This window comes from Myotis brandtii, unplaced genomic scaffold (genome assembly GCF_000412655.1).
Source record: "Myotis brandtii unplaced genomic scaffold, ASM41265v1 scaffold456, whole genome shotgun sequence".
Lineage (NCBI taxonomy): Eukaryota > Metazoa > Chordata > Mammalia > Chiroptera > Vespertilionidae > Myotis > Myotis brandtii.
The window spans coordinates 1,375,066-1,394,380 of NW_005367431.1; the positions used below are offsets into that span (position 1 = coordinate 1,375,066).

The 19,315-nt window shown below is 48.8% G+C and overlaps 1 protein-coding gene across 1 annotated transcript in view; it reads right to left on the reverse strand.

The window, feature by feature from the left end:
• PTPRU (protein tyrosine phosphatase, receptor type, U) overlaps positions 1-19,315 on the reverse strand; it is an 82,230-nt gene that overhangs the window by 19,436 nt on the left and 43,479 nt on the right. Inside the window, exons 15-18 of the mRNA XM_005875242.2 lie at positions 15,422-15,451; positions 12,198-12,355; positions 1,001-1,191; positions 1-63 (exon numbers count right to left, since the gene is read on the reverse strand). Of these exons, the coding sequence (XP_005875304.1) occupies positions 1-63; positions 1,001-1,191; positions 12,198-12,355; positions 15,422-15,451 (442 nt within the window). The remainder of the gene's footprint in view (positions 64-1,000; positions 1,192-12,197; positions 12,356-15,421; positions 15,452-19,315) is intronic.

The following is a 19,315-nucleotide window of genomic DNA, read 5'->3' on the forward strand; positions in this document are numbered from 1 at the left end:
CTCCTGCCGGCTGCCCTTGACCTTGTCTTTCTTCTTTGTGGCATCCCAGCCTTCAAAGAAGCTCTGCCAGAAGGGGAAGAGGAAGTCAGTGGGGAGAGAAGCCCTCCACTCCTAAGAACCCTATCCTCTCAGCGGGATGCTGGTGGGACCATGATAAGGGCCAGGTTCGTGGTTAAACTTGGAGCCTAAGATAAAGTCACTGTAAATCCCTTTATCAGCTTGGTTCAAAACCAAGCAGCAGTGGGGGAGGAGAGAGTGAGAAAAGGGGGAAAAACGAGAATTCAGAGACTTTTTAAGATAAGAATCAGGTTTAGGTTAAATCCAGGTTTGAGTTGGGAAATGAGGTAAAAGTAAGGGTCAAATTAAGATTAGGAAAAGGGTGGTGTCAGAGTCTAGAGCAGTGGTTCTCAACCTTCCTAATGCCGCGACCCTTTAATACAGTTCCTCATGTTGTGGTGACCCCCAATTTCATTGTTATAAATTGAACATAATTAAAGCATAGTGATTAATCACAAAAACAATATGTAATTATAGATGTGTTTTCCGATGGTCTTAGGCGACCCCTGTGAAAGGGTCGTTCGAGCCCCAAAGGGGTCGCGACCCACAGGTTGAGAACCGCTGGTCTAGAGAGAGGGAGGATGGGATTCAAATTAGAGTTAAATGGAGCTTAGGATGACAGTCAGGGTCACAGTCAGACTGGGGGTTTGAGGTCAGGGTCAGTGTTGGTGGTCAGGTTCCTGTTAGGAATTGGATGAGGAGCTTGATCAGAATGGAAATGAAGATAAGATTCAAGGTCAGATATCAAGTCAGGGTTAGGATACAAGTGAGAAATCAGATTAAGTCTGAGACTCAAGGTCAAGTAAAAGAAATTAAATTAAGTTGGGGACTGTCAGAGCAAGAGTCCCTTGGGAGGGGGCTGAGGGTCAGCAAGGCCAGGGTGCACAGGGAGGAACCAGGCGAGGCCCTGCTGAGGGGCCCTGGCTGGCCTGGGGCCCTGCACCTCGTACTCCTGCTTGAAGCCATAGCCCTCGGCCGTCTTCATCTGGTTGATGTGCTGCAGGAGGTCGGCCACACGCACCGCAGGATGCAGCTGCCCCGTGTGATACGGGGAGCCCTTCCGGCCACACGGACGCCGCGGTGAGCCCCCCAGAAGGCTGCTGGCCTCAGTGACCCCATTGCCACGCTGGTCCCCTGCAGTTGGAGAAAGGGAAAGGGGTTCCTGACACACACAGGCCCAGCCTGGGGAGCCCCAGAGGGACTAGAGGAGCCAGGGAAGGAGGGAGCATGGACAATGTGGAGGATGGCTGGGAGCCAAGCCGCCTTGCTGGGCCCGCCCATGTGACCCTGGGCAAGTGCCTTCCCTACTGCATCTGGGTTTTCCCATCTGTAAAATGAGCAGGTCAGATCACGTGACCTCTGAGGGCCCTCCTGGCCCGGCCCTGCCTGCTATGATCCTGCGGTCCCCTCACCGCATCCCTCTGCTCCCTCCCAGGACCAGACCTCTGTGATGTCTCCATGCTCCTTGAAGGGGACAGCACTCAGCAGAGCCTGTGACAGCCCCGTCCTTCCTCGCTCTTTCAGGGAACAATCTGGAACTCTGGCAACTCCCAGCAATTACCCCCATTCAAAGAAAAGCAAATCCCAAAACTCAAAGATAAGCAAATCCCAAAATTAGCGGCTGAGGCCACCCCCTCTGCAGATTAACGCAAGGCACCTGAATAGAGACATTTTCCCTGTGCAAGCATTTCTATTGTCAGTCTGTGCAGCAGCCTCAGCCAATCAGGGAATGGGTAGAGAGGTTCACAGTGCCCCCCAATAAAATTGTACCCTCCCCACTAACCAACCCACTCCCTGGCTCTTCCGGTCCGTCCCTCCAAGGATGTCCCACCTGGTCCCTGAGATCAGGTCCTGGGATTGAGAAAACAGCCCACTCAGTCCTCCCACCTTCAGACACTCACTCCCACACACTTACTTAACACTCTTTCCCCTCCTGTCCTGGGTAAGAGGTGGGGGACTCTAGGCCAGCCCCCCGAATTTCTCACAGCTACTCTCTGCCCAGGTCTGAGCTGGCAGGGGAGAGTGGGGAATTCCAGTGGGGCCTACATGCCAGCCCCCACCTTTCCCTCTGCCTTCACACATGCTGTTCCCTCTGCTTCCAACACCCTTCCCCTCCTGTTTTTGCCTGGTGAACTCACACTCATCCTTCAGATCTCAGCCAAATGGTGCCTGGCCTCTAATTCCTACTCATGACTCACTGATAGAATGAATGAGCACCAGGCACACCCTGCACACCCCGACTTCCCCAAACTCCAGTCCCTGTCCCTTCAAATCAGAAGACTGCCGGGCCCTGCTTGGGCCCCCCTTCCTGGGCTGGGTGTGAAAACTGGCTTTAGGGGCTCCAAGCAGAAAGGCAATTCCAAGGCAGGGCTTATCCGTTTCTCTTCTCTCAAGAATCAAAGTCCTGAGCTGCTGCCATTCGATGTCTGAAAACAATTGCTTCACATCTTTTGTCCAGATTTCTAGTTGCTTACAGCCGGAGAGCAAGTCGAGTGCCCGTTACGCCCAAACCCTTAATTTTACAGATGAGGAAACTGAAGTCCAAAGATGAGAGACTTGCCTAATGCAGTCGTTGCCAAAGTGTGTTCCAGAAAATACTAGTCATGTCACATGACTAAGTGGTATTCCATTAAAAAGAGGAGGAGGAGGAGGACAAAGAGGGGTTCTACGTTTTAAGGAAATCTTTGAAATTCTGGTTTAAAAATAATAAGCAGGTTTTTTTCCTGTAAGACCTGTTTAGGGCTTCCAACATAATAGTGTGCATTTTAAATCTCCAAGAGATGGGCGGAAATAGCAATGTTTCACCACCGGCCTGCACCGCGGGAGCTTTTTTGTTTCATGAAACGCCCTCAGGGAACACAGGGTAATGTGGCGATTAAGAGACAGGCTCTGGAGTCAGGCCTCAGATCAAATCCCAGCTCTGCAGGTGACCTTGGGGATGTTACTCTCTCCAATTTGTCATTTTCACGTGTCAAATGAAAAAACAAAAACCTGTTACTCTCCAACCTGATGATGTAAATATTAAATAAGAGAATGTGCATGAAGCACGCAGCCCCGTGCCGGGCACATAATGAGCACCTGCAGATGGCAGCTATTGACTTAGGAGTAGTTTCCAGAAAAGGGAAGAACCCTTGAGTCTCAGAGAGCGGCGGCAGCTGGCTGACAAGAGGAGGCCTTCCTGTCTTAGTCCCTCTCCGCTGTAGGATCTCGGTCCAGGACCTGACAATTCTAAACTGCACTACAGCAAACACACAAGTGCAAAGCTTTCCAAACAAAGGATTTCTGCTGGTTCAAAGAACTCCAAGACGGGAGGGGGGCGGGGGAGGATTCCTAGTGCTCTTTGTGGAAACCATGCCGACAGCTCTATAGAGGGCTCTCCCAGTACAGAAAAGGGTAAAGGAGGTGATGGGGAATCCAGCAGCTCATCCCAGAGACCCTGAAAGTTGGGCAGCCTGACGCAGCCTCACAAGGAGGCACGGATCACAACTGCTGAATGGCCAGGCCCAGAGGCTCTGAGGGTTCTCATAGGCAGGATTTCAGAGACAACAGGGACACATCCCAACACCTTGGGAACACTCACAGCCCGCCTGCCACCATGTGCTCAGCACGAGAAGTCCCGATTTTAAAATGTGCACCCTGAGGATGCATCCAAATCAACATGCCTTTCTGTTCTAAACCCCCCAGATCTGGCCTACACTGTTTGGGAAAGGAAAGAAGAAAGTGGAGGCTAGAACAGGGTGGGGCCTGGAGAAATAGAGAGAAGGCGCTGAGGCTCAGCTCCGGTCTCCAGAAAATTCCTTGAGTTCCCCTGCTGTCACCTCTTCACCCAGGTCCTGCATCCCACCTTCAGTGCCCATTCCCTCCTCACCATCAGTCAAATCTTACCCATCTCAGCCAAAAACCTGGCCACCCCTGCCCAAAGGTGTATCTTCTCAAAACCCTGGCAGCACCAGCAGTCCCCACCACCCACCTGGCGATTAGCCTGGTGCTGACTTCCCTGGCTCGGCCTTGTCTCCACAGCCTGTCAGTGAGTTCCTTGGGAGCAGACCCGGGTTTCCTACCTCTGGGTCTCTCAATAGGACACAGCAGCAAGATGTGCACCCCCATCACCCTGCCCTCCCACTCTCCCCAACACCCACTGGAGTTTTCAGCCTGATCAGACCTCTCCGGGCTTTCCATAAAGATTACATGCCCACCCCCGTGCACTTGCACGTGCTGTTCCTCATCCACGAACGCCCTTTCTTCCCCATCTCCGCCTGTCCGAATCATACCCATTGCTCAAGGCCTAGCAGGATACAGTAGAAACAGAAGTTTGCAACTCAGAAAGGCCTGCATTTAAATCCTGGGTATGCCACTTCCTGGCTCTTTGACCTGGACAAGTGACTTTGCCTCTTTGAGCTTCTGTTTCCTTGTTTGTAACATGAAGGGTTGATAACAGCTACCACGCACTGCGGTGAAAATTTAAGGAGGGAGACCACAAAGAGAACATGATGAAGAACTACATGTCAATGAATTTGAAAACTTGAATGAAATGGACAAATTCCTAGAAAAAAAATTAACTTACTAAAAGTGGCTCAAAAAAGAAATAGAGAGCTTCAATAATCCTTTACTCCTTTAAATACGTTGAATTAAAAGTTTAAATTTTTCATAGAGAAAAGAACAGAAAGAGATTGTTTTACAGATGAATTCCATCAGACTTTCAAGGAGACATTTATTTCCATGATAAGGAAAAAAGAAAAGAAACTTCAATGCATTTTATAAGCCTAATGGAATTTTGATATCAGAAACCAAACAAAGACAGTACAATCCCACTCAGAAATACAGCTTTAAAATCTTGAACGATATTATAATTATACTGAATCCAGCAATACATAAAAAACCTAATGCAACATGGCCAAGTTGAACTTATCTCAGGACTCGAAGGTTACTTTAACACTAGAAAAGCTAAATGTCACTTGCCTCATTAACAAGGTATGGGGGGAAAAATATGACAATAAGACAGAAAAAAGGATTTGGTAAGTTTAATGCCCATTTAAAATAAAATGTCCTAGCAACCTAAAACTGAAGGAACTTTGTTAATCTGATAAAACATTTCTACCAAAAACTATAGTCAGTGTCATTCTCAGTGTTTAATGTTAGAAGCATTCCTTTTAAAATCAGGAAAATGTAACAAGAATTCCAGCTATTACTACTTCCATTTAACACAGTACGAGAGTTCCCAACCAGTGCTATTCAGAAAGACAAGGGGGAAAGGAGTGAGAAATAAAGAAGAAACAGAACTGTCAGTATTTGCAGTTCTTATGATTGCAAGAAAATCTGGAAGAGTCTACAGACAAATTAGAATTAATGAGAAATTTTATCAAAAAGTATGCATATGAGATCTAGTTACATACAGAAACCAACTACATCGTCTATTCAAGCAACAGTTAGACATGTAATATTTTAAAAGTATACCGTTTGTACCAGGAAAACTGGATAGCCACAAACAAAAGAATAAAGTCGGATCCTTATCTAACACAAAATACAAAACTTAAGTCAAAATGGATCAAAGACCTAAATGTGAAACCTAAAGCTTTATTATAAAACTCTTAGAAGAAAATATAGGGTGGCTATGACACCAAAGGCACAGGCAACGAAAACAAAACAAAAAAAGAAAGAAAAGGCAAATTGAACTTCATGAAAATTTTAAATGTTTGTGCACCAAGAGATACTATTCGCAAAATAAAAAGGCAACCCACAGAATGGGAGAAAATATATGCAAATCAGATATCTGAGAAGGAATTAATATCCAGACTATAGAGAGAGAATGTCTAAAACTCAACAACAACAACAAAAACCCGACTCAAAATGGGCAAAGGGCTGGAACAGTCATTTCTCCAAAGAAAATGCACAAACAGCACATGCGCAACATTCGACATTAGGGACATGCAAATCAAAACTACGCGATCCCACCCACTCTCCTTAGATGGCATCTATCAAAAAAAAGCAGAAAATACAAGTACTGGCAAGAATGTGGAGAAACTGGAACCCTTGTACACTGTTGGTGGGACTGTAAAATGGTATAGCCACGTGGAAAATATGGCTGTTTCTCAAAAAAATATTAAACATAGAATTACTGAGAAAAAACAAGATGGCAGCATAGGTAAACACTGGAAATTGCTGCCTCGCAAAACCACTTCAAAAATACAACTAAAAGACAAAACGGACATCATCCAGAACCACAGGAAGGCTGGCTGAGTGGAAATTCTACAACTAGAAGGAAAGAGAAAAGCACACTGAGACTCAGAGGAGGTGTGGTGTGGAAGTAAAGTGCAGAGGTACGGAGGCGCACGCAGAAAGGGCTGGCAGCTGAGGATGCGGTGCACGTGGAAAGGGCTAGAAACTGAGGACACGGTTGTCTTTTTCAATCGGGAGGGAGTCTCAAGCTCCCAACTGCTCTGAACTCCAGTTCCGGGCGAGTCCCTGGGGACCCAGACTCATACAGGAGAAACTGGACTGTTAACAAATTGCAGCTGGGCCAGACAGACCCAGAACTTCCAAGAGAAGGCCCAAGGCCCCACAGCAGCTTGCATTGCTTCTCAGCTGGGCCTCATCTGGGCACCCCCAAACCCCCAAAAAAGGAAGGGGAATCTGCATATCTCTTCATAGCTCCTGCTGGGTAACCTCAGGAAGAGGCTTAATTAGCACCTCCTTAGATCCAAGAGCCAGTGTACCCAGTGGTCAGAGTGGGACCACCCAGATTACAACTCCTCAGATTCATAAGGAACACACTCAGGGGGCAGACTCAGTGAGCACCAAAGCCCCACTGAAGCAAGTCTTGCCCCAGAAGGGTGTCTTCAGCACAGAAGTTCTCCCACTGCAGACACAGCTGATTCTCACTGCCAATTGGCCTGGAGGTCAATTCCTCCCAGTGACACCTAAAACAATCAAGGCATAACTACAACAAGACTGTGCACAAAGCCCACAAGGGGGTGCACCAAGAGTGTCCACCTCAGGTAACTGGGGAGGCTGAGCCACTGGGCCCTGTAGGACACCTAGCACACAAAACCACTCTACCAACACAGGGAAGCAGACAAAATGCGAAGACAAAGAAACAGGTCACAAATGACAGAAATGGAGGACAGCAAACGACTGGATATAGAGTTCAAAACCACGGTTCTAAGATTTTTCAAGAATTTTATGGAAACCGCCGATAAATGTATTGAGATCCTTAAGAAATCTAGTGAGACCCTCGATGTTGTGATAAAGGACCAACTAGAAATTAAGCATACACTGACTGAAATAAAGAATATTATACAGACTCCCAACAGCAGACCAGAGGATCGCAAGAATCAAGTCAAAGATTTGAAATACGAAGAAGCAAAAAACACCCAACCGGAAAAGCAAAATGAAAAAAGAATCCAAAAATACGAAGATAGTGTAAGGAGCCTCTGGGACAACTTCAAGCGTACCAACATCAGAATTATAGGGGTACCAGAAGAAGAGAGAGGGCAAGATATTGAAAACCTATTTGAAGAAATAATGACAGAAAACTTCCCCTACCTGGTGAAAGAAATAGACTTCCAAGTCCAGGAAGCGCAGAGAACCCCAAACAAAAGGAATCCAAAGAGGACCACACCAAGACACATCATAATTAAAATGCCAAGAGCAAAAGACAAAGAGAGAATCTTAAAAGCAGCAAGAGAAAAAAAGTCAGTTACCTATAAGGGAGTACCCATACGACTGTCAGCTGATTTCTCAACAGAAACTTTGCAGGCCAGAAGGGAGTGGCAAGAAATATTCAAAGTGATGAATAGCAAGAACCTACAACCAAGATTACTTTATCCAGCAAAGCTATCATTCAGAATTGAAGGTCAGATAAAGAGCTTCACAGATAAGGAAAAGCTAAAGGAGTTCATCACCACCAAACCAGTATTATATGAAATGCTGAAAGGTATCCTTTAAGAAGAGGAAGAAGAAGAAAAAGGTAAAGATACAAATTATGAACAACAAATACACATCTATCAACAAGTGAATCTAAAAATCAAGTGAATAAATAATCTGATGAACAGAATAAACTGGTGAATATAATAGAATCAGGGGCATAGAAAGGGAGTGGACTGACTATTCTTGGGGGGAAAGGAGTGTGGGAGGTGGGGGAAGAGACTGGACAAAAATCGTACACCTATGGATGAGGATGGGGGAGGGGGGTAAGGGCAGAGGGTAGGGTGGGAACCCGGTGGAGGGGAGCTATGGGGGAAAAAAGAGGAACAACTGTACTAATCTGAACAATAAAGATTTAATTTTTTAAAAAAAACAACATAAAATTACTTTATGATCCAGCAATTCCACTTCTGGGTATAGATTTAAAAAAAATAAAAAATAAAAAATAAATAAAAAAAAAAAACCACAAACTGAAAGCAGGGTCTTACAGACATCCATGTTCATAACAGTATTATTCACAATAGTTCAAATATGGAAGCAACCCAAGTGTCTATTGACAGATAAATGGATTTTTAAAATGCGATTTCTATATACAATGGAATATTATTCAGCCTTTAAAAGAGGGGGCAGATTTTGAAAGATGCTACAAGATGTAGAAACCTTGAGGACATTATGCTAAGTGAAAAGAAGCCAGTCACAAAAACACAAACACTTACATGAGATAACAGAATAGTCAAAATCATAGACACAGAGGGTAGAATGGTGGCTGCTAGAGGCTGGGAAGAGAGGGGAAGGAGGAGTTATTACTTAAGGAGCACAGAATTTCAGTCTACAAGTGAAGAGAGCTATGAAGATGGATGGCAGAAAGATTGCACAATATTATGAATGAATTTAATACACTGCACTATACACTTAAAAATGGCTAAGATGGTAAATTTCATGTTATGTATATTTTACCACACATGCACAAAAAATGTATCATTTGCAATATAAATAAAAAATATAAGGGACCTGGGGGTATATCTAACAAAAATGTGTAAGATTTTATGGAGAGAATAGTTGAAAGACATTCAGGACCTAAATAAATGGGGTGATATCCTATAAAAGCCTAATATGCTAAGTGTCTGATCATCCAATCGGCCATTCAACCAATCAAAGCGTAATATGCTAATGATATGCTAAGGTCACTAAACTGCTCGCTATGATGTGCACTGACCACCAGGGTGCAGACTGGTAGGTTAGCTTGCTGCCAGGGTCTGCCAATCAGGACTGAGCGAGATGGGCTGGACACGCCCTGGAGCTCTCCTGCTGGCAACTCTCCTGCATCCCTTCCCGGCCCCGATCGTGCACCAGTGGGGTCCCTCGGCCTGGCCTGTGCCCTCTTGCAATCTGGGCTGAGGGACCCCTCCCCCCGGCCCCGAGTGCACAAATTTCGTGCACTGGGCCTCTAGTATATCATATTCATAAATGGAAAGACAATTTAATGTCAGTTTCCCCCAAAATTGATCTATATATTCAATAGAAATCCATCTAACAAAGTTTTCCAAAGAACTTGAAAAGATAATTATAAAATTTATAAGACAGATAATGAGCACAAATATAGCCAAGACATCCCTAATGAAGAACAAACTTGGGAGGGCTTGATGTTTCAGATATCAATATAATTACAGAAGTTAGAAAATGTGGTATTGGCACAGGAATCACTAAATTGGCCAATGAAAGAGAATAGGGAGCCAAAAAACAATCCACATATGTATGGAAACGTGATATATGATAAGGGTGACATTGCAAATCAGTAGTGAAAATATGAACTATAATACCTGATGCTGGGACAATTGGTTTTCCCCATAGGAAAAAAATAAAATAAAATCCTTAATTCATATTGCGCACAAAAATCAATCACAAATAGATAAAGCTTTAAATGTGAAATGCAAATTATTAAATGTTTTAGCCTTGGTCGGTTTGGCTCAGTGGATAGAGTGTCAGCCCATGGACTAAAGGGTCCCAGGTTCGATTCTGGTCAAGGGCACATAGCTCTATTGCAGGCTCGATCCCTGAATCCCTGGGGCACGTGCGGGAGGCAACCAATCCATGTATCTCTCTCTCACATCGATGTTCCTATCTGTCTCTCCCCCTCCCTTCCATTCTCTCTAAAAATCAATGGAAAAATATCTTCAAGTGAGGATTAACAACAACGAAAGAAAGTTATAGAAATAATAAAAAAGCCCTGACTGGTTTGGCTCAGTGGATAGAGCGTTGGCCTGTGGACTGAAGGGTCCCAGGTTCGATTCCAGTCAAGGGCATGTACCTTGGTTGCGGGCACATCCCCAGTAGGGGGCATGCAGGAGGCAGCTGATCGATGTTTCTCTCTCATAGATGTTTCTAGCTCTCTATCCCTCTCCCTTCCTCTCTGTAAAAAATCAATAAAACATATTTTTTAAAAAAAAGAAATAATAAAAAATATTTTATGACCCTACATAAGGAAGAAATCTTTAAGATCTACAAAAAGTAGGACTCTAAAAAGATGGATGAACTTGACTAAACTGAAATAAAAAGCTATTCATCCAAGACACTATAAATAACCTTCGAAGATGAGTCACAAATTGAGAGAAGATATTTGCAATTCATAAGTCACAAATGATTATCATCCCAAATATATAAAGAACTTTTAAAAACCACTAAGAAAGCAACAGAAAAACCAACAGAAAATTAGGTAAAAGACACGAACAGGCATTTCATGGAATAAGGAACCTGAATGGCCAGTAATGATGTGAAAATATCTTCAACCTCATTAGTAATCAGAGAAATGCAAATTAAGCCTATAGAGAGTTGCCATTTTATAAGAGCCAGTTTGGCAAAAGTGAAGAAGGCTGGCAAATTCTGATCTTGATGTAAAGCAAAGGAAACTCGCATGCACTGCTGCTGGGAGCGAACACAGGCAGAGCCACTTTGGAAAACAATTTGGCGCTGTCTTATCAAGTGGAACAAGCACACACTCCATAACCCAGCAGTTCTAGCATCTCCTGTGCAGGTGCATCTGCAGATTCATCTCAGAATGTTCACAGCAGCCTCATTTGTAATAACAGGAAACTGGGAACAAAGCAAATGTCCACGGATGGCAGAATAGGGAAATAAATTGCAGTAGATTCAAACAATGGGAAACTACACATCAGAGAAAATAAATGAACTATAGCGAAACTTCCATCTGGGTCAATGTTAGAAACATGATGTGAAGTTGAAAAATAGAGTGAGTTTATTTTTATAAAGCTCCAAAGCAAGAAAAATTCTACAATGCTCTGTCTGGGGATGCTTGCACACTAGGAAAACTACCCCCCAAATGGCAAGAAAGCTATAAACACCAATTTCAGGGGAATAGTTACATGTAAGAGGGAGGTATGGGATAGAAGAGGGGCACCTGTTCACTGGTGTTTGTCGTATTATTATGACTTTAGGATCTTCATAAATATTACATATTTTCTTTTGTACAAATCAGCACGGAACGGAATAAAGAGATGTGTGATGAAGTGCGTTATGACAAGCCCCTAACACATACAACTGATTCTCTATACTCTTCTTGCTTGCCAGGTACAGCACTAATGATGTAAACACATGATCTCATTTAGTCTTCAAGCAGCCCTACCAGCAGAGCATAGGAGGAAGCAGACATCCAGAGAGGTTAAGCAACTTGCCCAAGATCACACAGCTTCTGGGATCTGAGATGCAAGCCCAGGTCTATCTGACTTCAGAGTAATCCCTCTTCGCCACTGGTCTCCAGATGCTCACACGGCAGGTGCTCCATAAGCCAGGAGGCTGCTCTGATCCTCTCTGATCACACAGCATCACTCTCTCACTCCTGAGTAACCAGGTCTGTCTGACTCTAGCTGCTCACCCGGCAGGTGCTCCATTAAGCCAGGAGGCTGCTCTGATTCTCTCTGATCACACAGCATCACTCTCTCACTCCTGAGTCCCCGAGGCACTTCCCACAATGAACCCATGACCTTGCATTCCTCCTCTATGAGTCTGTGTCTAAGACCATTTTTCCTAAAGCTCTTCCAGTGCAAAGGTCATGCCTGTGCCTTCTCTGCATTTCCAGGGCCAGTGCTGGTACACAGCAGGAGCACAATAGATGCTTCAAGTCTGGTGGGGGATATTACAGAACTTATCTGACGTGAGGAGCCCCAGAGCCACGAGGAAGGGGCCTGGAACCGGGCACTCACCCCGGGGGCTGTAGCCGTGGGCGTCCATGAAGGAGAGACCTAGCCGCTCATCCTCCTGCAGGGTGCTCTGGTCCGTGAAGCTCCGGTCCACAGCGCTCATCATGTGCGTCTTCTCCTGGCGGTAGTTGACCGTGGCCTTGGTCATGTTCACCGGCTTCCTGCAGAGCGGGGTTGATGGGAGACATGGGTGCTGAGTTGGGCAGGCCTGTGCCCAGAAGAGGACGAGGAGCCCAGCAGTCACAGGCCTTGAAGCCAGGAGTCATTCAAGAAGCATCTCTGGATGCTGAGGGGACTCTGCCTCCATCCTTCACTCAACAGACTCGGAGAGCTGCTGCTTCCCCCCAAAAAAAGGACCGAGCAGGGACCCTCTCCTGGGGACCTTTGCTGAGAGCAAGGGACAGAGCAGCAGTGGGAACCTGGCCCAAGGCCTCAGGAAATGGGAGGAAAAATCACTCTGGGCCCACTTGGGTGATGCAGCAGAATGTCACCCCGCCCCAAACTAGGAAGACGGCATTCCCCACTCCAGCCCAGCACGCCCATCTCCGTCCGCCTTCCCCTGCCCTCGCCAGACACCTGCCCGGGAGCTCCTTTCTCTCGTGTAAGGGGATGGACCATACCCCTCCTTCCTGGCAGAGGATCTAACTAGCGCTCAGCCCGAACTCAGGAGTCCTCCCCTGGGCCCAGAATGGACTCCAACCAGGCTGCTCTTACCCCCGAACTCCCAGGATGGGCCCACCACCGGCCACCGAGACTTGTAAAGAGACCCACACAGGGTCCATGTTCCCACCACTAACCACCAGCCCATCCAACTGCTAGAAGCAGCACAGGGGAAAGGCAAGAGGCCCCGTCCCTCCCAGAGGGCAGAGCTTCTGGAGAGGGCCCTGGGCAAGTGCCCCACCCGGTCCAGGCCTCCAGCCAGATGAGGAAGGCAGTTTGTGACTCAGGGAAGTCGGAGGAGAGTGGGAGGGAGGGTGCGGAGGCAGGGGACACAATTCCATGAACAAGGGGCCAAGCAACAGGCAATGGGGAAATGACCCGGGACCCACTTGAGACTGAAGAAGAGTGGAGGCCCAATCATAGGGGAGGCTCGACAAGAGAACTATTCATTTGCTCGGCCCTACAGCATGCAGGACGTGGGGTAGCATTAAGAACGGACTTTCAGGTAATGAAGGCTTGGGGACACTGATTACTGTGGAGATAAAGAGGTCAATGAGGGGCCATCCCAGCAGGACAAATTCCAATCAGCCTGTCCTGGTTCAAGAGCTCCCAGGGCAGAGGAAGGACAGGAGGACCTCTGGATGCCTCTTCTGCCAGGACCCCTTCCTGTGCTGAGAAGATGGCTCTGTGTACACGCTGGGGACCAATGCTGCTGTGACTGAGGTAGGCACAGCCTTCTCAGCCTGGACCAGAGACGGCTCAGTGGGCCAGGCCTCCTACTCCCAGCCCCACCCGCAGGCTCTGGGCATCACCCTCACTGTGGCCCAGGGCACAGCCAAAGACCAATTTGGGGGCAGGTGAGGAGAAACCTCTGTGGCTGTGACCTTGGCCATGAACCTAAGAGGAAAAGGAGGAGGAAGAAGGGAAGGAAAGAGGTGAAGAGGAAAAGAGAGAGGGCAAGAGAATTAAGATGCAGAGGAGGAGGAGGGAGAGGGGGAAACAGAGAGAAAGTAAAGGAACAATGACAAGGAAAGAGATGGGGAAAGGGGACAGAGAGATGGAGGGACAGGAAGACACCAGCAAACCACAGAGAAGACAGAGGACAGCCAGTCAACCTGGCTGAACAATGACCATCATCCTAAGAGAAAAGGTGGAGGACGAAGAAGGGAAGGAAAGAGGTGAAGACGAGAAGAGAGAGGGCAAGAGAATTAAGATACAGAGGAGGAGGAGGGAGAGGGGGAAAGGGAGAGAAAGTAAAGGAACAATGACAAGGAAAGAGAGATGGGGAAAGGGGACAGAGAGAGGGAGGGACAGGAAGACACCAGCAAACCACAGGGAAGACAGAGGACAGCCAGTCAACCTGGCTGAACAATGGTACCCAATGAGGCTCTGTCATGAGTGGACACTGGCCTAGGAGGGGTCTCCAGTGTGAACCAAAGGGTCTGTGCCCGCCCTCCGGGCCTACTTGGATACCAATACCAACCAACCAGGTCCACAGGGGACAGAACCCGGCAGGCCTCCTGCTGATCTCAGGGTGGGACTAAGCAGATGGAATGTAATATGGACACTCGGAAAAGTTCTGCATTTAGGTTAAAAATTAAGCGCACAGGTAGAGGGAGGGAGAGCTGCCTTGTTAGCAGTTCCTGTGAAAGTTGAGCGGGAGGCTGCGAGAGCTGATGGGGGTGTGGCTGCTGGAAAAGCCAGGGTAACATTGGGTGATGTCGATGCAAGTAGAGGGTCCATGGAGGAGGAGGTGAGAGACCACCATCCTCTGGCCTGGTCCAGGACCATCTGAACCTGCTCTGCAAGGAGGGAGAACAAGCAATAGTGGGGGGAGTGTTCTAGAAGGTTTGCAGAATCCGGTAAGACAGAAGCAGATGGCAGAGTGGCATCAGAAGGCTGTGGCGTCAGACAGGGGCCTGGGTGGTAACCCCAGCTCTGTGACCTCTGACAGGCCCCTTAACCTCTATCAGCCTCAGTTTGCTCATCAGTAAAATGGGATCCTACTTCCTACTCCTCAGGGTTGGTGTGAGGATTCTGTGTAAAGAACTGAGCCCAGAGGAAGCTCCCAGGAAATGGGAGCTTGAGGAGCCTGGGGCCACCCAGCTAAGAAAGGACCCCTGGAGACCTGAGTGCTGTCTGCAGTGTGTGCAGAGCTGCCAGTGTGGGCACCGGCCTGCCCCCGAGGGACATCGAACATGGCAGGCCTCCTGCTGATCCCAGGGTGGGACTAAGCAGATGGAATGTAAAATGGACACTCGGAAAAGTTCTGCATTTAGGTTAAAAATTAAGCGCACAGGTAGAGGGAGGGAGAGAGGCTCAGGGGGGTAAGTGACTAGCTGGGGTGACCCAGCAGAGCCAGGTCTGAACCTGAGACTCTGACTGCAAAGCCAGTGCGTGTGACCTCCACGTGAGGAGGTCAACACAGAGAGGAGAGTCAGACAGAGGAGGGAAGCTCAGAGACAGAGGTGGCCATGGAGAGGGTGTGGGAGCCCAAGCCCAGCTGGAGGGGATGGGGCAGGGGCTCCCACGGAGGGGCCAGGGCCCAGGCCCGTGGAGCTACTTACGGGTAGTAGGAGTACGCATAGTGGTCTCTCCTGGCAGCGTGCAAAGAGAAAAGCACAGTTGGGCCCAAGGTCCGCCCACAAGGCTGGGCCCAGGGCAGCGCCCAGCCAGCAGGGAGGAGCTGGGTGCTTTCCAGACTGAGGAGGGGGCTGGCCAGGCTCAACTATTTAGGACCAGCACCCAAGTCCCTTCCAAAACCTTCCCTGGGCCTGCTACTCGAGTGCAAAGGGGCTGGGGAAAGCGCCTGGGGGAAGCAGAGCTCTCAGTCATTCACACACGCATACACAGAGGGAAATGTGCATCCATGCACACCTACACGGAGGCCTACACACTCAGATGGATACACACACAGAAACACACAGACACTACATGCACTCACAAATGCAGACATGGACTCACATGCACAGACACACATATTTAAACACACACACTGAGATAGATACATATTCACCAATACACACACATATGTGTACACTCACACACATGACATCTCCCACTCACACACTCAAGGTAACTATACTCACCTCTGCAGACAGCCCCCCACCCTCAGTCCCAATCCCCCTCACACCTGCAGGCCTCTCTATCCCTGAGAGGTGACAGTCCTTGGCATACACCTATGTCTCGGAGGGAAAAAGTGGCTGGGGCAGAGTGGAGAGGGATCAGGGGCAAATCTTGGGGGCCCCTCACCCATCCGGACTGACCCTGGGTGTGGGGTCCATTAAAGGAGCAAGGTCGCCCTTCATGGGCACCCAAAGCACAGCTTGGGTGAAGAGCCCTGCCATGACCACAGAGCACAGAGAGGAGGCAGACGAGGAGGCTCAGTCTCAGACAGCCATGGTCTTCCCAAGACTCTCTGGGGGTCTCTAGTGGAGTCCAGAGCAGGGTCAGGACCCTGACCCCAGAACTAGCTCTCTCCTGAGGCCACACCCAGGGGCGGCCTCTAGTGGAGTCCAGCGCAGGGTCAGGACCCTGCCCCAGAACTAGCTCTCTCCTGAGGCCACACCCAGGGGCCTCCATTCACCTGCCCCCACATCACCCCATCAGCAGAAACCCTAACGAATGGCCTTTTACAAGGAAATCCTGCAGATTAGGGGAAGGGAAGGAGAGAGGAGGGAGGGAGACTGAGGGCCAGCGAGGTCCGGAGCTTGGCTCCAGGTCACCTGGCAGGTTTCATCCATCATAGCAACAGAGGGGAGGGTCAGGGCCCTGTGGCTGGTGACAGAGGCCCTGAAGGAGGGGGTGGTAGAATAGCATTCTTCTAGTCTCCCTAAAAGGTCATTACTTCGAAAGGACCTTCCCTGACCACTCCCCCACAATCCCTCTCTCTGCCCCCAACCCAGGCACCCTGCTCGTTTCACAATTCGTAATTATTCATTTGTGCTTCTTCTAATTTAATGCAAGGCTCCCCACTAACTACAAAGCACAAGAGGATCCTGCCCACAGCTGGATCACCGGGGCCCAGGACAGTGTCCAGCACATTATAACCCCTGGATAAATAATTCATTGAATGAGAAATCCATAAATAAGGGAAACTAAAACATCTGCACCTCTATGAGCTTTCATTCCTCCTCTAAACAAGTCATGGTAATAATACCCCCACCCCCACCCTTCCACCCCCGGGGCTGTTGTGAGGTTTAAGCAGCAGGAAACATGGGTTTGGCTCTTCCCTGGGGGATGCACAGCCAAGAACTTTCCAGAACTTTCTCTGTCCTCACAGAGCTCAATCGGCAGGGAAGATGAACATCGAGTAAAGCAATGCAAGTAAATAAATGAAAAAGTGCAAGGAAAAGAAAGTGCTGCAAAGGGAAGGGGAAGGGGCTCTAGAGGCAGAGCAAGGGGATCTGACCCAACCTGAACTCTGGGGTCTGGAGTCTGGGGTCTGGGGTAGGCCAGGCCTCCTGGCCGCCCCAGCTCTGAAGTCCCAGGGCAGATTCCGCCAGTCTCACTGTCTATGCAGGCAGGACCGGATGGAGCATCTGACACCTCTTCCCAGCTGGCCCTGACTGTCTCCCATAATCCCCCACCCCCAGCGACCTTCTTCCAACAAGAGTGCACAGGGTGGTAACTGAGTAACTGCCCTCCCACAGCAACGTCCTAATCTGTCCATTACATTTGTACCCCAAGTTGATCTGAATACCCCCATCCCTGCCAAAACTGCTCTGACACTTGACACCCCACAGTACAGACTGGAGGACCCCTGAGGAGCACAATGCACCCTGAAGGCCAGGTAGAACGGTTGCGGGGCAGGAGAGAGGCGGGGGTAGTAACATGCTATAGAATGGGACTAAATGGCTTTTAGAGGAAAGGAAGATGCTGGCAGCTTCTGGGGTTGCCTGAAGGGTTTATGGGGTAGCAGCTGCATAAACTGAGGGTTTCCTAGTGAGGCCTGGCAGCATCTCTGGCTCATTGTCTCCTGGACCCAATGCTTTCTCTGCAGGGATGGGTGACATCCCCCACTTTGCCCATCCTCTCTCCTTGAGGGTAGATGTTTTAGGGCCTCAAATATCACATGCAACCCCCTAATATCTGACCCCTCCTTTACACCCCTCTCCATCTGTCCCAGATCCCAGCCCCCACCAGAGTGAACTCCCAAGTCCCCTGCTGGGGAGAAGCACAGGGACTTGCCACTTACTGCATCGACTGTGCCCAGTGTGGTGAGACCCCTCATATCCCTGCCCACGAGGGGTGCTCAGGCTTTGTAGTCAGGCCTGTGCCCAAATCAGACCCTGCCACTTATCAGTCAAGTGATACGGGCAAGTCACTCAATTACAATTTCCTCATCATGAAAAGGGAGTAGACCCTCTTCGTAAGTCAGGATCCAAGAAGGAAATGTTCTCTCACGTATCCCGAGCCAGATAGTGCCTGGCACACAGTAGGTCCTCAATAACTAATGTGATATTTGAGATGCTCCTGGCACAGAGTAACTACTAAACAAATGGTGCTTTAAAAATATTTTGTATCTCGAAGCTATGTGGAAAGCAGGCCAGGGAAAAGTCAAGCCTAATGCCCTGGGCAGGCCACCCCCCACCCCAACGCCACCACCCCACTGCTGGCATGTCCTACCCCAGACTCTCTGGAAGAATCTCTCCAGGCTGGTGCCTGGCCTCTGGCAAGGGGGCCCTGGCCAATTCTCCCTCATCTCCCTGGATCCCGCTTATCCGCTCCTGGCAGCCCAGAGACCCAGCGCCAACTCATCCATGTGCGCCCAGCCTGGCAGCAGCCAGGGCTGCAGGAGCCAGAGCCCAGGTGGAGAGCCGGTGGAGTGGGCTCTGACTCTGGTTCCCTGGGTGACCTTGGGCAGGTTCATGACCCCTCTGGGCCTGAGCATCTCCATTCCTCAATTAAGATGCATGCAGAACAGTGTCCTGGGGCTGCCTGTGGGGGGTGAGGTAGGAGGGGAGCAGTCTCAGAAGCCCCCATTGGGCTCCATAGAGAGACTCAGCTTCAGCGGCTCCACGTACTGGGCTCCTAGGGGAGGTTCATTTGATGTTCTGAAGATACGTTCTGTTGTTTTAAAGATTTAAAACCCACTAGAATGGATGTCCTTGAACTGTCTCGCATCTCACTTTCTGGGCTCTGAGCTTCTACAATTCTAAATTCTGAGATTCTTAGAATCCCAAATCCTGGGTTATGGAACTCCAGAACTCTTCTAAGATGTGCTGGGATTCATGCTGCCTACTGCCAAATGCACTAGACACACAGCCCTCACAAATACGAGGCTGGACCTCTGAGGCCTAGGGAATGGTAGGGGCCATAGGGAGGTTTTCTCTGAGTCATGGGCCCAAGAGGACTCCTAGGGGATCAATATAACAGGGTCCAGGGCAAGCTGAGCCCAAGGAGAGGGAGGCTCAGGGTGCTTGTTTTGAAGGGGAATGAGCACACACACAAACACACCC